This window comes from Odocoileus virginianus, chromosome 14 (genome assembly GCF_023699985.2).
Source record: "Odocoileus virginianus isolate 20LAN1187 ecotype Illinois chromosome 14, Ovbor_1.2, whole genome shotgun sequence".
Lineage (NCBI taxonomy): Eukaryota > Metazoa > Chordata > Mammalia > Artiodactyla > Cervidae > Odocoileus > Odocoileus virginianus.
In genome coordinates, this window is record NC_069687.1 from 61,218,099 (window position 1) to 61,244,023 (window position 25,925).

Consider the following 25,925-nt stretch of genomic DNA (forward strand, 5'->3'; position numbering starts at 1 on the left):
TGATGCCTATTCTGTGCTGAGTAATCTGTGTTCATTTCTTACCCACCAATTTCTACTGGACTACTGCTGATGCTGATGCTAAGTCGCTTCAGTTGTGTCTGACTCTGTGAGACCCCACAGACGTCAGCCCATCAGGCTCCCCCGTCCCTGGGATTCTCCAGGCAAGAACACTGGAGTGGGTTGCCATTTCCTTCTCCAATGCATGAAAGTGAAAACAGAAAGTGAAGTCGCTCAGTTGTGCCCGACTCTCAGCAATCCCATGGACTGCAGCCTACCAGGCTCCTCTGGCCATGGGATTCTCCAGGCAAGAATACTGGAGCAGGGTGCCATTGCCTTCTCCACTGGACTACTGAGCCATATTCTATTGGGCTACTCTAGGTCTTCTTACTAATAATGACACAAATGTTTAAATATAACAAAAATTCAAACTCCAGAAAAGAAGGTCTATTACTAGAGAGATCACATTACAACACATTCGACTATTCTGGACTATAAGACCATCATTAGGCAATGCTTTTACACTAGCCTTATGTCCAAACTGAAAACAGTCTTACCTGTAATTTTAAGTGTTTCTCTTTGTAATGCTCTGGTGATTGGTATTCTCTGGTACCAGTGTCCAACACCTTCAACTTCCCAAAGGAGTTCATGGTCTCCTGGATATTTTTCAAAGTACTGGTTGCAAGCTGAAAAACACATTGAAATTTTTCTAGAAATCCCAGCAGTCAATTGGAATGAACAGTTAAATGCTGTGTAATGTGTATTTTATCACCAAAAAACTGTTTAGAGGACACTGCTCTGGGAAAAATGCCTGGTGTTTTCCTCACTTAATGCATTTGGTAAGTTCTCCTACTCTTTGGTTTGGCTGTGTCTTTTGGCTCAAAACTCATCAAGAGGTGAACCCAGTTTTCAGGCAAGACCTCTAATAGGGCAAATGAGGAGAACTTCTGTGCTTTTTAAATTATATCTATATTTTGGGAAGTGTGAAAATCTAAAGTAATTCTGTAAATATGAATACATAAAAAATTAGTCTGAAATTATTTTTTAAAAAACTTAAAAAATTTTTAAATAAGCACACAAAATAATGTTTTATAGTGTGTATAGACAGAGACTTAAGTGTGAAACCATGGGCAGGAAGGATACACTCAACTTGAGGAACACAATTATCTCTGGGGAGAAAAAGGTGAAAGGGGGATGGGACTAGGGCCAGGTTCAAAGAGAACATCAACTGTATCTACATCTTGTTTAAGTCTCCATCTAGTTTAATTCTCTTAAAATAAGTGAAAATAAATGAAAATATGGCAAGATCTTAACATCTGTTAATCTGGACACTGAATATGTGGACACCAGGATACCATTTGCTCACTTTCCCCCCATATATTTGACAATATTTCTCAGGTTCTTTGATTGTAGTTCCCACACCTATTAGGAAGTGAAAAGCTGGAGAAAACCAGTAGGCCACACTGAGTCCTCTGTCTCAATTAAAATAACTAAAATAGTAGAGCATGCATTACGTAATATATAAGCACCTGCAGTTCACTTAGGATTCAATTTATTTATCATTAGAATCCTTAAAAAGGGTAAGTAATAGGAGACTCTGCCTACAGTAGATTTGTTTGCTGCTGCTGCTGCTGCTAAGTTGCTTCAGTCGTGTCTGACTCTGTGCGACCCCATAGACGGCAGCCCACCAGACTCCGCCGTCCCTGGGATTCTCCAGGTAAGAACACTGGAGTGGGTTGCCATTTCGTTCTCCAGTGCATGAAAGTGAAAAGTGAAAGTGAAGTCGGTCAGTCGTGTCCGACTTGTAGTGACCCATGGACTGCAGCCTACCAGGCTCCTCTGTCCATGGGATTTTCCAGGCAAGAGTACTGGAGTGGGGTGCCACTGCCTTCTCCGAGATGTGTTGTATCCCTCCCCAAATTTAGTGAAGCAATAATTAAGACTTTAAGAGGAAAATCCATGTTCAGATTACCCAGGGCATACAGGACTCACTCCACTCTCATGTACGGGCCTAGAGAGAAACTGTGAATCAAGATGAGCATGCAATGCTTGGTTTTTGTTTTCTGGATTTTTGACATTAAAAATCAAAAATATTTTTTCAGTGAATATCTGATTCTAGATTAAAATCAATGGTAAATTATATACTATAAAAGTTTTCACACAAATCACTCTTCAGTATCAAATCTTACTTCATTAAGAAAAGAGCAATACTACAGGCTTCATACAAATACAAATATAAACCCACTAACGGCTTTTAAAGCACGACAGCAAGATACATCCACACAATAGAAACAGCATTAAAAAAGAATAAATTGAGCTACATGAATCCATAGGAATAAATCTTATAAAGATGAGTAGAAAAAGCAAACTGCAGAATTCATACAGTACATATTATTCATATAAAGTTTTTTTTTAAATTGATTTTCAAGGACTGCATTTAGGGCTTTGGCATGGAAAGCAGAGTCCTAACCACTGGACTACCAGGGAATTCCCTGAAGTTCTTAAACATGTAAAACAATATGACACCGAGACTTCCTGGTGGTTCAGTGGTTAAGAATATGTCCTCCAATGCAGGGCAGTCGGGTGTGATCCCTGGTTGGAGAACCAAGATCCCACATGCCTTGGGGCAACTAAGCCCACATGCCACAGCTAAAGAGCCCACCCAGTGCAACTAAAACCCAACGAAGCCACACATGAAAAAGACGATTAAAAAAACATGACACTGTTGGAGAGTGTGTGTGTGTGTGTGTGTGTGTGTGTGTGTGTGTGTATAAAGTCAAATAAATTTAAAAAAATAAAATAAAATAAAAATTTAAAAAAAAAAGTCGAATAAATGCATGGGGAAAAGAAATGCCAAATTAAGGACAGTGCTTGAAGGAAAGTTACACTGCCCAAAATAGCCTGGAGTTAAACTCCCCTCCGGGTCCTCCCCACCATTCTATGCAAAACAAAGAACTCTCTCACCCGAAGAAAAACAAATGGACACTAAGGTTGATTTGCCCAGCTTCCAGCCTGTCCAGCCTCTGGCTGATCTCCAGAATTCCTTGCCCCAGCCGTTTAAGAGAGAACCACTCTGAACAACCTTGGAAAACAGGCCCCCTTAAGACAGTAGATTTCCACATACATGCCTGTGTATACTTACTCTTTTCTTGGGTGGTGCAGCGGCTCACTAATCTGACTGCTGCCCCTTCTCGCCTCATTAAAGGTGACCTGTTCCTGCACAGGGCCGGTCTCATTCATTTCCTGAACCTCGCCTTCTCTAACTCCGTGCCCTACAGTGCTTATACCAAGGGAGGGAGGGAATAAGCTAATTGGATAGGACAGGAGTACAACTACATTGGCAACAATCCACTTCTCATGGATGCTACATGCTGGACGATACATGAGTATTTTGTTACCTCCTACTTTTTTTTGTATATATGAATTTTTTAATTTAAAAAGCTACCACAGGGACTCCCCTGGTGGTCCAGTGGTTAAGACTCTGCACCTCTAACGCGAGGGGTGAGGGTCTGATCTCTGGTCAGGGAAATGAGTTCCCACATGCGTTGCAGCACGACCAAAAAGAAAAAAAGCCTACCACAGACAAATAACAAATAACCCAAAGAAAGAATGGTTAAAGGATCTAAATATACATTTTTCCAAAGATGATACATATATGACTAATAAGCACATGAAAATATGTTCAACACCAAATGCACATCAAGACAATGAGACGCCACTCCACATCCACTGAGAGGGCTACAGTAAAAAGACAAATAATGGGAGTTTTCCGGCAGTCCAGTGGTTAGGGCTCGGCGCTTTCACTGCCAAGAGTGAGGGTTCAATCCCATCCGGCAACTAAGACCCCATAAGCCTTGCAGTGTGATCAAAACTTAAAAAGTTAAAAGGACAAGTAATAGTACGTATTGGTGAGGATGCAGAGAAACTGCAACCCTCATACAATGTTTACGAGAATGTAAAATGGTGCAGCTGCTTTCAGAACAGTTTGGCAAGGTTATGAACAAGCTATTTCATCCACACCTAGATATACACCAGTGTAATGTTCGCACAAAAACTGCACAAATGTTCACAGTAGCGTTATTCCTAATATCTAAAAAGTAGAAACAATCCAAGTCTATCAACTGATGATGTTATATCCACACAACAGAATATATCTCAGCCATTAAAAAAAAAATGAAGCACTGAGTCAGACTACAACATGGATGAACCTTGAAAACATTTATGCAAAATGAAAGAAGTTAGACACAAAGAAGTTACAATACATCATACAATTACAATTACATACAATTTCATATAAATTATGAAATCTCCAGAACAGGTAAATCCATAGACACAGAAAACAGATCAGTCATTGGCTGCTAGGGGATGAAGGAAAGGAGGAACGGAAGAGTGACTGCTAACTGGTACAGAGCTTTGGGGGATGTTGAGAATGTTCTAAAATCAGATACTGGTTATGGTTGCAAGCTGTGAAATAATAAAACCACTGAACTCTACACTTTATGCGGGTGGATTTAATGGTATGTGAATTCTATTTCAATTTCTTTAAAAAAGCTACCATAACCTCAAAATGTCATTTATGTGAGGTTAAGGGCACATCTGCAAAATGCCATTTATGTGAGGAAAGGGCACATAGACTCTCTTGACCCTGGAGAGTCAAGAATGTAATTTACTTAATACTGACATACACACATTTAAGATAAAGTGCAGAAACAAGTCCAAAGTGACACTGACACAAGTTTAACGTTCTAAAAATTTAATCCGATTACCTATGTACATGAGCGAGGTCAGAGGATACCGCAAGCCAAGTGCATCTTCTGTGAAGGAATCAACAAAGTCCTCCAGCATGTGAAGCCCACAGTCTTTGCCTCGATATTTCTTTCTTACAAACATTGTATCCAGAACTGGCAGTTGGTAGCTTTGGGTAAGAAATGAGGCACACGTGCTTCCTGCAGTCATAAAACAGAAATCCAACAATTTTTCACATTTAAAAGACCATGTAGGTATATATATTTAGAGAAAATGCATAAATTTTACAATATAAAATGCTTTCCAACTATTACATATCATAATGTATACCTGAGATGATGAGAACTGTGTATTTTACAGCTGCAAACAGTATCTCATGCAAATTAACTGTTACCATTTGATGAACTGTATGCTTGAATACATATTTCTTTCCAGACCTGTACAACTTCAAAGCTCATCAACTATTAAAATTTAAAGAGCATCTGGTGATTGCATAAGTACACGAAGTAACTAATTTCAACCTTAATATGTGAATATTCATCTTTTCCCTTTACTTTTTCCCTAGTGAGTACAGTTTCATTTTTATCTACTTAATGACGGCAAAGAAGTGAATTAGTTCTCCAGATTTTTAAGGACTATGGATTAGGACTAAATGGAAACATTGGTTTTAGAAACAGCTAAATCAGCAATCTTTCCTCTGTGAATACACTTTTTAAACTAGCCTGAAAATTTAAGGTTTAATAGGAGAAATGTTTGTAGTAGTAACTAAATATGCCTCCCCTTATTATATTACAGAGCTACACTGATTTGTCTTTTGAGAACCCTGATTTGGGTTTTGACCCATCAAATAGATGTATAAGCTTCTATAATGTAACTTAAGATAGTTTATAAGTAGAGGACATCATGGTGGAGTATCCCACGTTCTAAGTTAGGTATCAGTCAGTTTTCCACTCTTTTAGTACTTCCAGTAAAACAATTATTCTCAGTTATATTATTCATGTGATTTTGGATACTTATAATGATGTAGTTCAAGAAAGAAACAAAACTTCAAGCACCAAACCTTTCACAAATTAACTTTTAACCAATCATATCTTTTAATGAGATGGTCAATATAGCAAGGCTTTTTAAGTTCAACCAAATAATTAATTACTTATTATTAAACTGGAGAACTTCAATAACTTTTTTCAATAATCTCTGCAAGAGATTATCCACTCCAGGATTCTTGCCTGGAGAATCGCCATGGACAGAGAAGCCCGGTGGGCTATACAGTCCATGGTGTCACAAACAGTCAGACACGACTGAGCGACTAGGCACACACACTAAGACAATGAATTTAAATTCAAAACCGGTGGCATGCTGTTACACGCTTAGATCTGAACCGCTGTTCTTCAGTTAGGACGCCAGGAAGGGTCCAAGTGTCTCACATAGTGGCTGTAATTAACAACGCTGCTCTATACACGTTAAATTTATTAAAAAGGTAGATCTCAGGCTTCCCAGGTGACTCAGTGACAAGGAATCCACCTGCCAATGCGGGAGCCGCAGAAGACTCGGGTTTGATCTCTGGGTAGGGAAGATCTCCTGGAGGAGGAAAGGGCAACCCGCTCCAGTACTCTTGTCTAGAAAATTCCATGACAGAGGAGCCTGGCAGGCTACAGTACATGGAGTAGAAAAGAGTTGGACAGAACCGAGTATGCAAACCAAAAAAAAAAAAAAAAAGTAGATCTTAAGCATTAGCATCTCAAAAAAGAAAGGAAGAGGGCTTCTTTGGTGGCTCAGTTGTAAATATGTATACGTGAAACCCAATGCAGGTGACAGGGGTTCGATCCCTGGTCCAGGAAGATCTCACATGCCACGGAGCAGCTGAGCCCGTGTGCAGGAACCACAGCGCTTGTGTTCTAGAAACACGGAGCCACAGCTAGTTAACCCTGAGCACCCGGGAGCCCGTGCTCCGCACCACGAGAAGCTGCGCAGTGAGAAGCCTGCACAGCCACCCAGAGGGCACCCCGCGCTGCAGCTAGAGGAGGCCCTGCACCGAAACAGAGGCACAACACGGACAAAAATACGTCCAGTTACACACACACACTACACACAGAAAGGAAAAGAAGGGAGAAAGAAAACGGCAACCATGTCAGGCAGTTAATATAATGATTATGGTGAATATGCTGCCATGTGTATCAAATCACAACTCAACTTATCAATTACACTCAATAAATCCAAAATAAATACATACAATTTTCATCAGTCTAACGGGTAGCCTCACCAACAAGCTACTGTGACTAGCTTTTTTAATGTCTTAAAATTAGGGTTCTCGCATAGTAACTGCTAGAAGTGATAAAGAAGTCAAGAGACATTACTTTAAAAGTAACATTAATTCAAAGAACAAAGCAAAAATGAGAAAAGAATCGTATCTAGTTCGTAACACTGTCTGAAGATCTATTGCTTTTACTGTTGTACATGTCTCAGAATACCAAACATATGAAGTAAATTTCCCACAAATTGATTTTTTTCTATCTTTACACAAACATTCCTTTAAATAGAGAAAAGGTAGAGTCTAGCATCTAATAGTGTTAACAAGGTCAATTTATGGAACTAACAGTTTTCACAAAGTCTAAAGTTCTACTTACTCACCATGTACATATTCATTTCAAAAAACCATGCTAATTATCTTCTTGCGACTATACCTTAAATTCTTATTTTTATATTTCTATCAGATTCTACCCAGATATAAGAGAAATTAAATAAAGGGCAGAAAAACTTCCCAAGTTACCAGAGATTCTTCAGATACATCAACAGCAAAATTACTTAGTAATTAGTAAAGGAAAAAAAAAAAACCTACAACCTTAGATGAACTTTTCATTAAAAATCTAGTTGAAATGAAATTTAATTTAGCATTGCACAAGAGGCAGCTTGGATATTTATACTCCTCAGAATTTCACCTTTGGCCACCTTTTTCTATATGCTCTCTCTAGGTAATCTCACCTACTCTCACAGTTTCTACCATTTATTCAAATGCTTATGATAACAACCTTTTATTTCTGTAATGCATGAAACTTACTCCAGGATGAATGGAAGAGCTCATATAAATGTAAATACAACAAAAAACACACAGTCATCTCCAAATACAGAGAAAAAGCATTAGACAAAATCCAGCACATTCATGATAAAAATACTCAAGGTCTTCAATCTGATAAAGGGATCTATGAAAAACCCCGCAGCTAATAAAAACCACATTTAATGGTGAAAGACCAGATATTTTCCCCTAAGATTAAGAACAAGATAAAAATGTTAATTCTCACCACTTTTATTCAATATCTTAAGGAGGTTCTAGCAGGGCAATTAGGCAAGAAAAGGAAATGAAAAGCACCTAGAAAGAAATAAAACCTTGTATATAGACCTTAAGATTTTCATCTTAAGAAATTCACTAAAAAATTACTAAAACTGGTAAAGTTTAGTATAAAGTTCAGCAAGGTTACAGGCTATAAGATCAATATACAAAAATCAATTAAGGACTTTCCTGGCAGTCCAGTGCTTAACACCTTGGGCATCCACTACAGGGTGCGTGGGTTTGATCCCTGGTTGGGGAACTAGGATCTAGACCCTCACGTGCCTTGCAGAGTGGCCAAAAAAAAAAGAAAATTCAATTGTATTTCTAGACACCAGCAATGAACAATCTTTAAATGAAATTAAGAAAACAATTCCACTAACAAGAGCATCACCAATAATAAAATACTCAGGAATAAATTTGGCAAGAATACAAAAGTGAAAACTACAAACATTTAAAAGAAATTAGGGACCTCCCTGGTGGTCCAGGGGTTAAGAATTTGCCCGGCAACGCAGAGGACACAGGTTCCATCCCTGGTTAGGGAACATCCCACATGCCGCAGAGCAACTAAGGCCATATGCCACAACTACTGAAGCCCACGCACTCTTGAATCCCTGCTCTGCAACGAGAGGTCACTGCAATGAGAAGCCCGCACACCACAACTAGAGAGTAGCCCCGCTCACCCCGACTAGAGAAAGCCCATGCACAGCAACGAAGAGCCCCTGGGATGCAGTGAAGACCCATCACAGCCAAAACTAAGTAATTAGTTTTTCAAAAAACCAAAGGAATTAAAGAACAGTTAAATAACTGGAAAGACATCCCATTGTTCATGATTCAGAAGACAACATTGGTGTCAGCACACCCCAAACTGACCCATAGGTTCAAAATTCAAGCTGGAATTTTTGCAGAAATTGACAAAGTAATCCTAAAACTCATATGGAAATGCAAAAAAACACAAATGACCCAAATAATCTTAACAAAGAAGAACAAAGTTGGAAGACTCCCAATTTAAAGACTTCCCATTTTAAAAGTTACAAAGCTACAGTAATCAAGCCAGTGTGGTACTGGCACAAGAATAAATAGCAATCAACAGAATAGAAGCTGCAGAAACAAAACCTCTTATTTTTGGTCAACTGATTTTTGACAGGAGTCCCAAGGCATTTCTCTGGAAACACAACAGTCTTTTTAAAATGAATGGGGGTGGGCCAACTGGATATCCACATATGCAAAAGAATAATGTTGGGCCCCACTCCACTTTTTTAGACCACATACAAAAATTAACTGCAAATGGAACATAAACATAACTTTACGTGCTAAAACTACAAGAATCTTAGCATAATACGCAGTAAATCTTCATCACCTTAGATCAGGAAAAGTCTTCTTAGCTGAAACACCAAAAGCAAAAGTGACACATAAAAAGATAACTGGACTTTATAAAAACTAGAGCTTCAAAGGACATCAACAATAAAGTAAAAGACAATCCACAAAATGAGAGAAAATCCTTTCAAATTATGTATTTGATATGGGACTTCTATCTAGAATATATGAAAAATGCTTACAACTCACTAATAAAAAGACAAATAAAACCCTAAAAACGAGCTAAGGATTTAACAGACATTTCTCCAAAGACATACAAATGGCCAACAGGTATATAAAACATGTTCAATGTCTCAAATCATCAGGATAACAGCAAATCAAATGAGTATCACCTCACACATATCAGGATTGCTACCAGCAAAACAAAAGACAACAAATGCTAACAAGGATATGGAAAATTGGAACACTTGTATTCTATTATTGGGAATGCAAAATGGTGTAGCCACTATGAAAAAAACCACAGGGTTCCTCAAAGTATTAAAAATAGAACTATCACAGATCCAGCTATCCCACTCCTGGGTATAAATCCAAAATAACTGAAACCAGTATCTCAAAGAGATTAGTAATTTAATGTTCACTGCAGCATTATTAACAATAGCCAAGGTGTGTAACAACCTAAAGGCCCACTGGTTAATGAATGGATAAAGAAAATACGGGAGGGGGTGTGTGTGTGTGTCCACTGGTTAATGAATGGATAAAGAAAATACGGGAGGGTGTGTGTGTGTGGTGTGTGTGTGTGTGTGTGTGTGTGTGTGTGTGAGTGAGAGAGATACATACCTACAGCTTCAAAAAAAATGTAAATCTGCAATATACAACAACATGGATGAACCTTGAGGACATTATGCTAAGTAAACTAAGTCAGCCACAGGACAAACACTGAATGATTCCAATTACATGAGACATTTTAAACAGTCAAATTCATAGAAGCAGAGAGCAGGACAATGGGTGTCAAGGGCCGAGTGAGGGAAAACTGGGCAGTTGTCAATGGATTTAAAGTTTCAGTAATGCCAAGTTCTAGAGATGTGCTTTTTATAACACTATATCTATAGTCAACAATATTGTAATCTATAGTTAAAAATCTGTGAAGACAGTAGATCTTCTGTTAAGTGTTCTTACCACAATAAAATAAGATTAAAAAACATATTTTAAGATAGATAATCTAGACAGAAAGGAGATTAGTGGCTTCCAGGAATTCCAAGATAAAGGAAATGAGAAGTGACAGCTAAAGGGTACAGGAATTCTTGAGGTGATGAAGATATTTTTTAATTAATACTGATGCTTGCACGACTCTGTGAACATGCTGAAAATCACTTAAGGGCAACTCAATGATATGTGAATTATAACAGGATGGCCCTCAAAAAAAATCATACTGAAAGAAAACTCAGAATTTTAAAAAAAAAGGTACTATATGATTCTAAATCTAGAAAGCAGGCTAATATATAATAACAGACAGCAGATAAGTGTTTCCTTGAGGACAAATTGAGGAAGGAAGGATGGTTACAAAGAGGCACAAAGAAACTTTTGGGAATAAGAGATCTGTTTACTCTCTTGATTGTAGTGATAGTATCACAGCTGTTTACGTAAGTCAAAAACAGAACAAACTGTAAACTTTCAACATGGTTAAATTTTTGTAAGTTGGTTATACCACAATAAAGCAAGAAGAGAGAAAAAAAAAAGACAACTCAATTTAAAAACAGGTAAAGGATTTGAACAGATATCTTGAAGAAGACACAATAATGAAAAAAACACACGTGAAAAGACGCCCAACATCCTTAGCCATTTAGTAAATGCGAGTCAAAATGACAGGGCCATGCCACTTCACACCTACCATGTTGGCTACAGTCAAGAAGACAGATAAAAATAGCGATGGGAATACCAGACCAACTTACCGGCCTCCTGAGAAACCTGTAGGCAGGTCAAGAAGCAACAGTTAAAATCGGACATGGAACAACAGACTGGTTTCAAATCGAGACAGGAGTACGTCAAGGCTGTATTGTCACCCTGCTTATTTAACTTCTATTCAGCATGCATTATGAGAAATGCCAGGCCGGATAAAGCACAAGCTGGAATCAAGATTGCTGGGAGAAATATCAGTAACCTCAGATATGCAGATGACACCACCTTATGGGAGAAAGTGAAGAGGAACTCAAGAGCCTCTTGATGAGAGTGAAAGAAGAGAGTGAAAAAGCTGGCTTAAAACCCAACATTCAAAAAAACCAAGATCATGGCATCAGGTCCCATCACTTAACGGCAAACAGATGGGGAAACAATAGAAACAGTGACAGATTTTATTTTCTTGGGCTCCAAAATCACTGTAGACAGTGACAGCAGCCATGAAGTTAAAAGACACCTGCTCCTTGAAGAACAGCTATGACAAACCTACATGGTATTAAAAAGCAGAGACGTTACTTTGCAGACAGAGGTCTGCATATTCAAAGCTATGGTTTTTCCAGCAGTCATGTATGGATGTGAGAGATGGACAATAAAGAAGGCTGAGCGTCGAAGAACTGATGCTTCTGAACTGTGGTGTTGGAGAAGACTCTTGAGAGTCCCTTGCACTGCAAGGAGATCTAACCAGTCAATCAATCCTAGAAATCAAACCAGGAAATCAACCCTGAATATTCATTGGAAGGACTGACCCTGAAGCTCTATACTTTGGCCACCTGATGCAAAGAGCCTAGAAAAGACCCTGACACTGGGAAAGATTGAAGGCAGGAGGAGAAGGGGGCGACAGAGGACAAGATGGTCGGATGGTATTACCAACTCAATAGATAAGAATTTGAGCAAGCTCCGGGAGATGGTAAAGGCCAGGGAAGCCTGGTGTCCTGCAGGCCATGGGGTCGCACAGGGTCAGACCAGATGGAGCAACTGAACAATGACAATGGGTAAATTGCACAGCATGTAAATGAACCTTAATAAAGTTTAAAACTGTAAACGGAACAACAAATTTGTACATGTGACTCTAATAAATTGTTTATAATCAGATTTTTCATATATTACCCAAACCTGCTCCTTCTCCTGTTTTCTAATTTTTCCAGAAATTTCACCATCATTCTACCAGGGGCTCAGAGCAAAACCTGAGATCCCATCCTTGTCTCTTCCTTCACAGCCCACGCATAATCTATTAGAAACACTGCAGCAATGTCTTCATCATTTATCTTAATTATGAAGACTTCTACCCCTTTCTTCACCTCTCCCAGAGTTTTCTGCAACAGCCTCTTAACTAACTTCACTCTTAACCCTGCCATCTCTCTTTCTGGTTTTCCACACAACTCAGCTACTTTCATAGAAGGCTAACCAGATTGTGTTACTTCCATGCTCAAAATCCTCCACCAGATTCCTATCACCCAAAATGAAACTCAGACCTCTAAAAACCTCTTCTCTGGAAACTTCAAAAGAAGTTCTTCCCTCATTGTTCCCTCACTTCCTTCAGAGACGCTTGCCTTGACTAGTCTATTTAAATAGTACATCTATTTAAAATAGTAACAACACTCTATTCTTTTAATCTAGTTTTTCTTCACAGCACCTGAGAGCATATCAGTTATTTGTCTATCCATTGCTATCTCCTTCTCTTAAATGTAAGCTCCATGAGGATAGAGTTTGCAAACATTTTATTACTATCTCTCAATTTCTGCTGCTTGCTCTTTCTCCTATTCACCCTCCTCCCCTTCCCCTTTTCCTTCCATATCAATATAGCAAATACAAATAACTTCTAAGTAAATGAATAAATTTTCAGAATACCATTCAGGATCTATGTATCAAATTCAAGAACAACTATTCTGTCACAATTGAATGACTCTCTCTTTTCATGGAATGACCATTTCTTTGTCTAACCAGGAATTTGTTTCTTCTCACCTTTATAAAACCTGCCTTAATACCTTATGAAGCCACCAGTGTGTGACTGTCTCCACAGACACACATCATAAAGTGAATCCTAAGGAAATTATGCTATTAGATATCTTTACATGAGACCTCGTCATATACTACTAGAGAGGTATTCTCATTAGTCTTCATGCTTTGTAAATCAGTTAGGGTAACGTGAGCTGTTATAATAAACCAAATCTGGAAAGCTTAACATTAAAAAGTTTCATTTTTAAATAACAATGCCACATAGTTGTTTCTGGGTAGTGGATGACTTTCTGACTCACAGTCCTTCAGTTACCTATTACTGCCTCACAAACCATCCCCAAATGTACTTGCTTAAAACAGAATTTATAATTTCGTTATTTTTCACAACTCTCATACTCTATTAGATGGGCCACTGGAACAGCTAAAGGTCCAAATGCCTCTACTCCCACAGCAGTAGGAATCGCAGCCGGGCACCTCACTTCAATGTAGGTAAAGACCCTGATGCTGGCAAAGATCGAAGGCAGGAGGAGAAGGGGGCAACGGAGGGTGAGATGGTTGGATGGCATCACCAACTCAATGGACATGAGTTTGAGCAGGCTCCGGGAGATGGTGAAGGACAGGGAAGCCTGGTGTGCTGCAGTCCATGGGGTCACCAAGAGTCAGATATGACTGAGCAACTGAACAACAAAAATAATATATACTATCAATAGTTATTATTTTATATCACATTTTTGTTATTCCTCAAAAAATCTTGAAACAGAAGGGCCAGAAATCTAAATTTTAGTGAACAGAAAGTAAGTGACCTGTCCAAAAAAGGAGGTAAGATCATAGCTATAGCTCCAAGTAAAAAGGAGTTAGAAAGTTGTAACAAAAGCTAATAGCAAATGAAGAGAGGAAAAAACACTTCCACTAAATATTATTTCAAATGGAAATTTCAAAAACCAAAAATACATCTCCTGATATCAATCATAAATAAATCCCTTTGGAAGCGAGTTAACAAACTGATTTTAAAGGTGTTGATTAGATTGTGCTTCCCTCATAGGCTTATGTTTTTCCAAAACAAGAGTCTTCAAATTGGATCAAGGAAATTTACAGTTGAAGCCAAATAAGGAGTATTTCCAAAATAGCATATGTCTTCAAACTTTTTCCCCTCAGTTTTTCTATACTAAAATGTGACATCTGATTTATACACACTTATTATCTTTTATCTTTCTTGACATAGGACAGATAACAGAACTTTCACTGAATTAACAAGTGGTTTTGTTTTATTTTTCATACCTGTATGAAATTTTTTTCCTGAGCAGTTTGTTTAGTATAGCACTTTTAATAGGTCGACCTGATCATCACAGACCCTGTGAGATCTAGAAACTTCACCTGGTTTTGTGGTAGACACCGATTAGACCCTGGGAATAGTCCTTTTGATAATGCTCACTTTTAACTCTTCATCCAAGTTTCACACATACACTGTCAGCGCACAACAGTCCCCTAACACTTGTTGGGGAAAACACACACACACCAACACACTATCCATCCCCCAGAAACAAGCACTTTGATTTTTTCAGTACTTACTTTGACATCTCTAAATAACTTACTACTTCTTGATTTTTCCATTTTAGGCATGATACTGACTTCCCAGTATGGACGATGAGAATTCTTTTATATATTGACACATTCACACACCTGGCTCCCAATACAGCAGTGACGAGATGAGATAGTTAGACAGCATCATCAACTCAATGGACATGAATCTGAGCAAACTTCAGGAGACAGTGAAGGACAGAGGAGCCTGACATGCTGCAGGCCACAGGGTTGCAAAGTCAGACACCAGTTAGGGACTGAACAACAACAATTCCCACTATACCATAACCACACATCTTATACACGCCTTGCCCTAAAGTCTAGGGGTTCCAGAGGAGAGAGGGGTCTGGAATTCTCAAGTAGGAAGAAAGGACAAACCTCTTTTCCTCTACATTCCTTAGGATTATAGAACAATAATGTACAGTCTCTGGATTAAACCTTCTGGCTAATCCTGTTATCTTAAATTATGGGAGTAGGTCTGGTGAGGTCTTTACAACCTCCAGACATTCTTTGGAATCACTCAGTTCAGTTCAGTTCAATCGCTCAGTCGTGTCCGACTCTTTACAAGTCCATGAATTGCAGCACACCAGGCCTCCCTGTGAGTTTACTCAAACCCATGTCCATCGAGTGGGTGACACCATCCAACCATCTCATCCCTTCTCCTCCTGCCCCCAATCCCTCCCAGCATCAGGGTCTTTTCCAATGAGTCAACTCTTCGCATGAGGTCGCCAAAGTACTGGAGGTTCAGCTTCAAAATCAGTCCTTCCAATGAACACCCAGGACTTATCTCCTTTAGGATGGACTGGTTGGATCTCCTTGCAGTCCAAAGGACTCTCAAGAGTCTTCTCCAACACCACAGTTCAAAAGCATCAATTTTTCGGCACTCAGCTTTCTTCACAGTCCAACTCTCACATCCATACATGACCACTGGAAAAACCATAGCCTTGACTAGATGGACCTTTGTTGCCAAAGTAATGTCTCTGCTTTTTAATATGCTATCTAGGTTGGTCATAACTTTCCTTCCAAGGAGTAAGCGTCTTTTAATTTCATGGCTGCAGTCACCATCTGCAGTGATTTTGGAGCCCAAAAAATTTAAGTCTGACACTGTTTCCACTGTCTCCCCATCTATTTCCCATGAAGTGATGGGACCAGATGCCATGATCTTAGTTTTCTGAATGTTGGGCTTTAAGCCAGCTTTCTCACTCTCCTCTTTCACTTTCATCAAGAGGCTTTTTAGTTCCTCTTCACTTTCTGCCATAAGGGTGGTGTCATCTGCATATCTGAGGTTATTGATATTTCTCCCGGCAATCTTGATTCCAGCTTGTGCTTCTTCCAGCCCAGTGTTTCTCATGATGTACTCCGCATATAAGTTAAATAAGCAGGGTGACAATATACAGCCTTGATGTACTCCTTTTCCTATTTGGAACCAGTCTGTTCCGTGTCCAGTTCTAACTATTGCTTCCTGACCTGCACACAGGTTTTTCAAGAGGCAGGTCAGGTGGTCTGGTATTCCCATCTCCTTCAGAATTTTCCACAGTTTATTGTGATCCACAGTCAAAAGCTTTGGCGTAGTCAATAGAGCAGAAATAGATGTTTTTCTGGAACTCTCTTGCTTTTTTGATGATCCAGCGGATATTGGCAATTTGATCTCTGGTTCCTCTGCCTTTTCTAAAAGCAGCTTGAACATCTGGAAGTTCTCGGTTCACGTATTGCTGAATCCTGGCTTGGAGAATTTTGAGCATTACTTTACTAGCATGTGAGATGAGTGCAATTGTGCAGTAGTTTGAGCATTCTTTGGGATTGCCTTTCTTAGGGATTGGAGTGAAAACTGACCTTTTCCAGTCCTGTGGCCACTGCTGAGTTTTCCAAATTTGCTGGCATATTGAGTCCAGCACTTTCACAGCATCATCTTTCAGGATTTGAAATAGCTCAACTGGAATTCCATCACCTCCACTAGCTTTGTTCGTAGTGATGCTTTCTAAGGCCAACTTGACTTCACATTCCAGGATGTCTGGCTCTAGGTGAGTGATCACACCATTGTAATTATCTGGGTCATGAAGATCTTTTTTGTAGAGTTCTTCTGTGTATTCTTGCCACCTCTTCTTAGTATCTTCTGCTTCTGTTAGGTCCATACCATTTCTGTCCTTTATTGAGCCCATTTTTGCATGAAATGTTCCCTTGGTATCTCTAATTTTCTTGAATAGATCTCTAGTCTTTCCCATTCTGTTGTTTTCCTCTATTTCTTTGCATTGATCGCTGAGGAAGGCTTATCTCTCCTGGCTATTCTTTGGAACTCTGCATTCAAATGGGAATATCTTTCCTTACAGTGATTTATCACTCATTAATTAGTGTTTACCTCTAACTTCTCCCTTAAGAAAGTCTCCCTTAACTATAAAACTCATCTTGATAAGTGCAAACTCATCAGGTATTCCATATTTTTGAATCAATGACCCAGAGTTTTCTGACCTACTACAACCTAGATTAGTGAATCTCTAGAAAAGTGCTGTCCAAAAGAACTTTCTGCAATAATGGAAATGTTCTATATCTCTTCTCTTCAGTGTAGTAGCCACATGCAGTTATGGGACACTTACACTGTGGCTAGTAGGACTGAGAAACAATTTTCAATTTTATTTCATCTTAACTAATTTTCATTTAAACAGTTACATAAAGCTAATGGCTACCAATCAGGACAGAGAAGCCCCAGAATGATCAGAGTTGTGATCTGAGGATATTTCTCACCTTAATTTCCTAATCTCTTTCTTGATTTTCTTCCTTATTTTAACAGAGCATAAATTCTAGCTTCCTGAAAAACGATCCATGAGAGATTTAAAAAATTTTTTTTAAATTAACTATGTAGAAATTTCTTTCTCTCTTATACTTCATTTATAATCTGGGTATAGAATTACATTGAAAATCACTTTCTCCCAATATCTTAAAGGCATTATTCCACTTAAAAGAGTATTCTGTGTTGCTACTGAAAAATCTAAATCATTCTGATTCTTGATCCTATGTAGTATAAATCCCCCTCTTTGCAGAGTCTCACAAAATCTTTTTTCTATCCAAGATGTTCTGAAATTTCACAATAATCTATCTCCAGTATGAGTCTACTTTAATTCACTGTGATGGCTGCTCAAAGGGCCTTTTTAACTTGGATATGCATGTTCTATAATCCTGAGATGTTTTCTTGAACTACTTCATTGGTGACTTCCTCCCCTTCAGTTCCTCTGTTCTCTCCTTCTGAAACATTCATTATTCAGATTGTTCTCCTAATTCTATCTTTTCTTCCTTTTGTATTTTCCTTTATTAAGGAGTTTTTGCTGCTTTTGTTGCTATGATTGCTCGCCTTTATAATCAACATCAGTTTTATCTTCCTTACGTTGTGCTCTATGGACATTCTTTTATTTTTTAAAGTAACCTACTTGTTCATGGCTGCACTGGGGCTGTGTGCTGCGCACAGCAACAGCTGCGGTGAGCGGGGGCTGCTCTCTGCTGCAGGGCCCTGGCTTCTCACTGTACCAGCTCCTCTTGTTGCGGAGCACACTCTAGGCACACGGGGCTTCAGGAGCTGCAGCTCACTGACTTAGCAGTTGAGGGTCTCGGGCTTAGTTACTCCGAGCCATGTGGAATCTTCCCAGACCACGATCTCTTAATTAACATGGTACTGCTCTACGTAAATTATTGCTCTACATAAATTTACTGTTCCCTTTTTTTTTTGGCCATAAGGCATGTGGGATCTTAGTCCCCTGACCAGATACTGAACCCACGTCCCCTGCACTGGCAGGCAGATTCTTATCCACTGTACCAGCACAAAGCCTTGGGCATTTTTTTTTAATAGATATTGTTCTCATTCCACAAATGTAACAACTACTCTTACATTCAAAAAATATTAAGAGTTACTCTGTTTTTGCATTATGTCTCTTCCAAACTGGTTTTATTCTGTTTTGGTTTTGATCTTCATCTTTCATATTAGTGACTTATGCTAACTAAGCTATTTGTTCATAGTTAAGAATGGGACATTAAGAAGTCAACTAGTGTACATGATGGGGGCTGCTGACAATGATCTGGGACCTTTCAAAGGGGAACTATTTAAACTGGCACTTTTAGAATATTTTTTTCTCTTGGACAAGTCAAATTCCTCAAAGGAAACTTTTTTGTTAATGTAACCATTAAATAATTTCGAAATACAGAACATGTATTCACACATCTTTGGTAACATCTAAAATTTTCATCATAAGTTTCAATTATAAAGACTGTAATTTTTCGCAAGACTTCCCTGGTGGCTCAGATGGTAAAGCATCTGCCTACAATGCAGGAGACCTGGGTTTGATTCCTGGGTCGGGAAGATCCTCTGGAGAAGGAAGTGGCAACCCACTCCTGTACTCTTGCCTGTAAAATCCCATGGACAGAAGAGCCGGTACGCTACAGTCCATAGGGTCACAAAGAGTTGGACACAATTGAGCAACTTCACTCTTAACAACTATTTATCTTAAAAATAATGTCAGACTTAGCAAAAAGTTTCAAAAATATGCAGAGTTCCCACACACCCTTCATCCAAATGCTCCTAATGGTAACATCTTACATAGCCAGAATACTATTATCAAAACCCAGGACATCAAAACTGATAAAAGACTATCAGTGGAAACTGCAGACCTTATTCAACTTCTAAACCAATCCAAGATTCCATATGGTATTTAAGTTTCATGTCTCCTAAACTCTGGTCTTGACACTTCCTCCACCCTTCCTTGTCTTTCATCTTGATACTTTTGGAGGTTACTGATCAGTTACTTTGTAAAATAACCTCCAATTTGGCTTTATAAATAGGAAAAGGAGTACTCAAGACTGTATATTGTCACCCTGCTTGTTTAACTTATATGCAGAGCACATCATGAGAAACACTGGGTTGGAAAAAGAACAAGCTGGAATCAAGATTGCCAGGAGAAACATCAATAACCTCAGATATGCAGATGACACCACCCTTATGGAAGAAAGTGAAGAGGAACTAAAAAGCCTCTTGATGAAATTGAAAGAGGAGAGTGAGAAAGCTGGCTTAAAGCTCAACATTCAGAAAACTAAGATCATGGCATCTGGTCCCATCACTTCATGGGAAATAAGAGAAACAGTGGAAGCAGTGTCAGATTTTATTTTTGGGGGCTCCAAAATCACTGCAGATGGTGACTGCAGCCATGAAATTAAAAGACGCTTACTCCTTGGAAGGAATGTTATGACCGACCTAGATAGCATATTAAAAAGCAGAGACGTGTGCTCGCTTCGGCAGCACATATACTAAAAGTGGAACGATACAGAGAAGATTAGCATGGCCCCTGCGCAAGGATGACACACAAATTCGTGAAGCGTTCCATATTTTTCCTCGTGAAAAAAAAAAAAAAAAAGCAGAGACATTACTTTGCCAACAAAGGTACATCTAGTCAAGGCTATGGTTTTTCCAGTGGTCGTGCATGGATGTTGAGTTGGACTGTGAAAAAAGCTGAGTGCCAAAGAATTGATGCTTTTGAACTGTGGTGTTGGAGAAGACTCTTAAGAGTCCCTTAGACTGCAAGGAGATCCAACCAGTCCATCCTAAAGGAGATCAGTCCTGGGTGTTCACTGGAAGGACTGATGTTGAAGCTGAAACTCCAGTACTTTGGCCACCTGATGTGAAGAAGTGACTCATTTGGAGAGACCCTGATGCTGGGAGGGATTGGGGGCAGGAGGAGAAGGGGACGACAGAAGATGAGATGGTTGGATGGGGTCACCGACTCGATGGACAAGAGTTTGAGTAACTCCAGGAGTTGGTGATCGACAGGGAGGCCTGGCGTGTTGCAATTCATGGGGTCGTAAATAGTCAGACACAACTGAGCAACTGAACTGAACTGAATGTTTTCTCATGATAAAATTGAGATTATGCATTTTGGTGAAAAATAGTACAGAAAAGATGTGATATCCTTCTCAGTATACAATACTGGGGTCTCTAATAGTGATGTGTTTTATTCTTGGTAATGTTAACCAGAATCTATTAATTAACATGGTGTCTGCCAGGATTCTCTATATAAATTTACTATGTTTCCTTTTTGTTTTTTGGCCTTAGGGCATGTGGGGGATCTCAGTTCCCTGACCAGGTACTGAACCCACGCCCCCTGTAATTTAAGTGCGTAGTCTTAACCACTGGACTGCCAGGGAAGTCGCCCCATCACTTCTCAAACAAACAACATTGATTAAAGAAAAAAACTATATCACTACTCTTTTAAATGTATCAAATGGACCCTAAAAACTATTATCAATTTGATTTGATAACTGTCATCATACACTGAACAAACTGTTCCTTACTACTGAACTAACCATTAAGAGTAAAAGTCTACATTGTTCCTCCCCATCCTGCCTTCTATTTATTCTACATACCGTTATCTTGATGTAATATATTTTTATATTTGAGTTATATGTTGATTATCTAATTATTCTTCTCTGTAAATACATTATCTCTATATAAATTTTTTTAAATATAAATTTTTAAAATGCCTTGCAACCATAAGGTTCTAAGTACCAATTCAAAAGTAATTCTGAGTTTTCATTATAATTAATATTAGCATATGACAGATCAAAACACAAGTATATTATACATTTGGAAACCTATTCAGCAAAAAATAAAATTTTACTGAAAATCTCTTAATTAAATATATAGAGCTTACCTTTTTCTTTTCATTTTATGAGACCAGGAACAAATATTATTTACTATCAAAACGCAACAAGTATTAATCCTGTATCTTTTATTTTTATAGATAAAAATGCTTAATAACCATAGGAGGGACCAGAAAATCTTATTACAATGATGTTACGCTCTGCAAGCTCCCTTTAGAGTTATGTATCAGATATTATACAGTGATTTACTGTTAAAAATTATTTTTAATGATCTGACATCTACCTAACCCAAAAGATAAACTATAAATCTGTCATGATAATTTATTTCAGGCCCCCCAAAATTACATATTTTCTTGAACTTCATTTCCTGTAAATAGATTTGACCTCATAAACAAAGTCTCCTCTTATATATCAAGATAATATATGTTCCTTTTATGTTCCTACTAATAACCCTATATACTGATTTGCTATTTAAAAAATCATAAATAATCACAGACTTTTATTCAACTACAAATGTATTTAATAAAGACTTCATCTTTTTGCTACTGGTACAGTTTTTTTCTGATACATATCAATACATTAAGAACAGTTCTATCACAAAGTGTTTCAGTATTTGTCCCAGGCAATTTTTTAAAATCATTTTACATTTGGGTTTCCTTTGTAGAAAACTACTTCCACACTGAATTAGATGGTTAAGGGTTCAAAGGCTAGCATAAGCACATCTAAGTCCACTGTTCTCTGGCTGATGAGAGCCAGAGCTTAGAGTGGAAAAAGACAAATCAACAGGCCATGCAGTTAGCAGGAAAGAATGGAAGGTGCTAAGAGGGGCAGACAAGTAGTACTTGGAAGCTGGAGCGTATAAAACTAGTTAAATACCAGAAAGAGGAAACAAAAGCCAGGCCCCAAAGGAGAGGAGGAGCCCCAAACTCACATCAACGAGGGACCAACGCCTGCAATCAAGTACCGATCAGAAATACCGAGAAGGGAATGCTGCGCCCTGTACTGTGTGTCTTTCATCTACAGATGCTCTAAATGGAGAAGCATAAACTCTTCTGTACTTCAAATGTCTATAAGCTAGTTTCAAGTAGGAAACCCTGCTATAGCCAGTGTAGCAGCAACAAGCCTCTAATCCCCATAGGAATTACCTTGTATAAAATAAAGCATATAGTGAACCAGACTCCAGCCCCAAATGTATGAGAACATGTTAAACCAATTAAGTGATGTCTTTATGCAATGCAGCACTAGGCTTCCACTAAACAAACATCACTATTCTGCCTCTAAACGATGGTATCTTTCTGGAGTTACATAATTACTGGTTCTGCTTCAAATTTCTACAAGAATAAAACAGCATACTAACGGAGACTTATTTACTATACCAAACCATTTAAAACTATAGATCACAGTTTTATTTATTCTTGAGAAAAACTGACCTCCCTTTTGTTGACTACGTATACTTATTCTCATCATAAATGTCCACTAATTATATGATTAAGGTTATTAGTCACAACTGTCCTTCAATTCAGCAGGGAATTTGGTAAGATCTTTAGAGGGCACTTGATCACAAGAGCTAAATTTGGCAAGTCTGAAATATAAAAAAGATAGAAAAATAATATGTGTTCTCTGAGAATGGTCTTTGGCCGAGGCGCAGAACAAGGCTGCCTTTGCTGCTCGGTGGTTGTCAGGTGTGGAGTAGGTATGCACATGGACTAAGCAGGTTTGATTTTTCTGGCTCCAGTAGCTCCAGGGAACCAAAAGAACAGGAGCACACATACAGCAAGATGAAGCTGCTCTAGTCTTTCAGAACAGGGTGTAGTTGGGTCCTGGGATCAGAAATCCAAACTTGACTAGATTAATGATGTCAAAGCTGCTTGGATTCGCTAAATATATTAAGGCACTTTGTTTTTCATGGTAATTAGCAAAGCTGCCTTTAATCTATCAGGCCGAATCAGCTAAAACTAGAAGAGAAAGGCTATGCATCTGGTCCACAGGTAGAAAGAGGCTTTGAAAAAGTCTGTAATAGTGACAGCAATAGGAATCGAAGTAGAACAAGGACCTTTAAATAAAGGGAAGGAAATGAGAGGGAAAGAAGACAAATTTGAGCCTCAACATACAACTTTGATCACACACGTGGCAAAATTTTCCTGTCAAATGTTCAATCTTTTTTTCACGACTTTTCCTAACAATCCTCACTTACATAGAATCAAAGCACTCACAAGAAATACTGAGTAAAATCATTTCAATTTGTACTTTAGATACTAATGTAAAAGGGACATTGATATAGGTGGGGTCCAGAAAGTGAGTTTACATAATACATATTTTAAATAACTTTTAAAGACTCACCTGTAGGCTTAACTGAATAAAACCCAATGGCCTCTCCTTTCTTCCACAGAATCTTAGCATAATCAGTACTGCTATGACACAGGAATGGGATCTCATTTCTCTCCATTTCCTGCTTTCTATAAATAATTCGATTCAGAACATACAGAACCACTCTCTCCCCAAGAGTTCTCACCTACAAAGAGAGTCAGACACCAGGCACAAGTTATAATACGCATCAACTGAGAGATGCAATTTACCTGACTCCCTGCTTCCATCTCATACTGACATTCAAAGCATTTTGAATACATTCAAAATGATTTGTAAACCATTTTATTATCACAAAGATGAGACCAAGTCATTCACACCAATAACAATCCATTTCTGTGGATACAAGTTATGCATGAAATAATGCCTCTCAGCAAAATTCTAAAATAGGCAAGCAGGTTTCCAGCATCTCCACTTCAGCAGTCAGTGTTCTCTTCTGGCTTCCAACTGCCCAGATCCCAGGTCTCCCCAAACTCTAACTGCAGCCCCCAACATCTCTAGTGCTTCAGCTCTTTCCACCCATTCCAGCCTACACAATTAAAAAAAAAAAGGAAATAAAATAAAAGGGACAAAAGCTTAGTGTTACTCTGAAGACTTGAAAAACAATCAACTCATTTGATGAGGAAAGCCGTAATTATGCCCTTGGGAAAAGCATCTGTCTTATCTTTTCCAGGTAAAATGGTCATTTGACAGTCATGTGTTTGTTATGCAACTCTCAGGAATACCTGTCTCCCCTCATACACATACACGCCTCCATCAGATCAGATGGGCAATGACAGTGGCACCAGGGCAGTGTGATGAAAACAAAACTTGGGTCAATCACAGAATGGAAACAGAACCTCACTCCTACAGGGAGGGCTCCATAGTCACTGGGACCCCTTCATCAACTGCCTGACACTGAACAGTGGGGTTTTCCCCACAGATATTTGTCACTGCTAAAAACAAGAGTCTAGCCGTGAAATCTACACGCCCGCTCCAACTTTCCTTAAAGAAAAACAAGAATGTCTAATTAGGGGAAGGGGGAGAAAAAAACATTAGGCACACACACACTACCACCAAAAACCTCCCTGGAAAGAGATTTCCAATACCAACCACCACATGAAACGACCATGCTCACCAGCTTACAAAGTAACCCATGCCTTCCTTGAACAGCTCTGACCAGCATAAAATTCCTTCTCACACTGAGCTGAAATCTCTTTTCCAAAAACTATACTTTGCCTGATATTCTGGACCACAGAGTCTACAAATATTTGAAAACAGCCCTTATATTCTCCTAAATTTCCTATCAAAGCTGAATGTAGAAAAAGACTCATCTAATATGATTTTGGGTACTCCTGCCATTCCAGTCTTTTCCCTTGAAATGGCTTCAGATCCCGAATGTCTCTCTGCATGTCAGCAGATGCAGCTACTACAGATATAAACGGAAGATACTGATAAGATAATGGGGCTTTTCTGTATAAACTTAGGGTTTTTATCAGCTTTCTTTCTTTCCTTGATTTTACTTCTAATTAACTAAAGCCCAATCTTTTTCATATGTGCTGCTGTTTTAGTTTGATCTTCATGGTGTACAGTTAATTTTTTGAACCCATAGATATTATTTTACCTTTTTCACTAGTTTATTTTCATGTTAGATCCTTCTCTTTTGTTTCTTAATTCTGCCTTTACAGATGAGTTCTCTCTTCCAGCACTGTGGCATGAAGAACTGATAAGCATGCCAACTATGTCATCTTCTAAGCAATTGATAAAATGATGACTGGGACAGAAAAAAGACTAAGTTTTACAGTATGCTACTGAGGACCTCCTTTCCACTACACTGTTTGGAACACTGAATGGACCATCCAAAATGGCCCTACTGATAAGCAAGTTTCCTGATCAGTCTCTCCTAGAGACAGAGAACCTAAGCAACCACACAGAGAGAATAAGCTTTTTCCCACCCAAAAGGAAAAATCAGAACCTGAAGTTGATGTGGGTAACTACAGATCAATTAAACCACAGGTTCTCATTCCTCCTCCCTCAATACTCAGACCCTCACATTAAAATCAAGGAAGCCCAATCTAAT

General features: G+C 38.7%; 1 protein-coding gene and 1 non-coding gene across 7 annotated transcripts in view; one reads left to right on the top strand and one right to left on the bottom strand.

Annotated features, from left to right (window-relative positions):
• FAM169A (family with sequence similarity 169 member A) overlaps positions 1–25,925 on the bottom strand; it is a 66,844-nt gene that overhangs the window by 19,251 nt on the left and 21,668 nt on the right. For 4 of the 6 annotated variants that reach the window (XM_020913131.2, XM_020913130.2, XM_070476819.1 and 1 more), the window contains exons 5-7: positions 23,843–24,014; positions 4,764–4,943; positions 555–683 (exon numbers count right to left, since the gene is read on the bottom strand). In XM_020913131.2, the coding sequence (XP_020768790.2) occupies positions 555–683; positions 4,764–4,943; positions 23,843–24,014 (481 nt within the window). The remainder of the gene's footprint in view (positions 1–554; positions 684–4,763; positions 4,944–23,842; positions 24,015–25,925) is intronic. The other 2 variants (XM_070476821.1, XM_070476820.1) reach the window with 1 other exon arrangement.
• On the top strand, positions 20,129–20,235 carry LOC139038319 (U6 spliceosomal RNA). Its single transcript, XR_011491312.1, has one exon. It is a non-coding gene; the product is annotated as a U6 spliceosomal RNA (small nuclear RNA).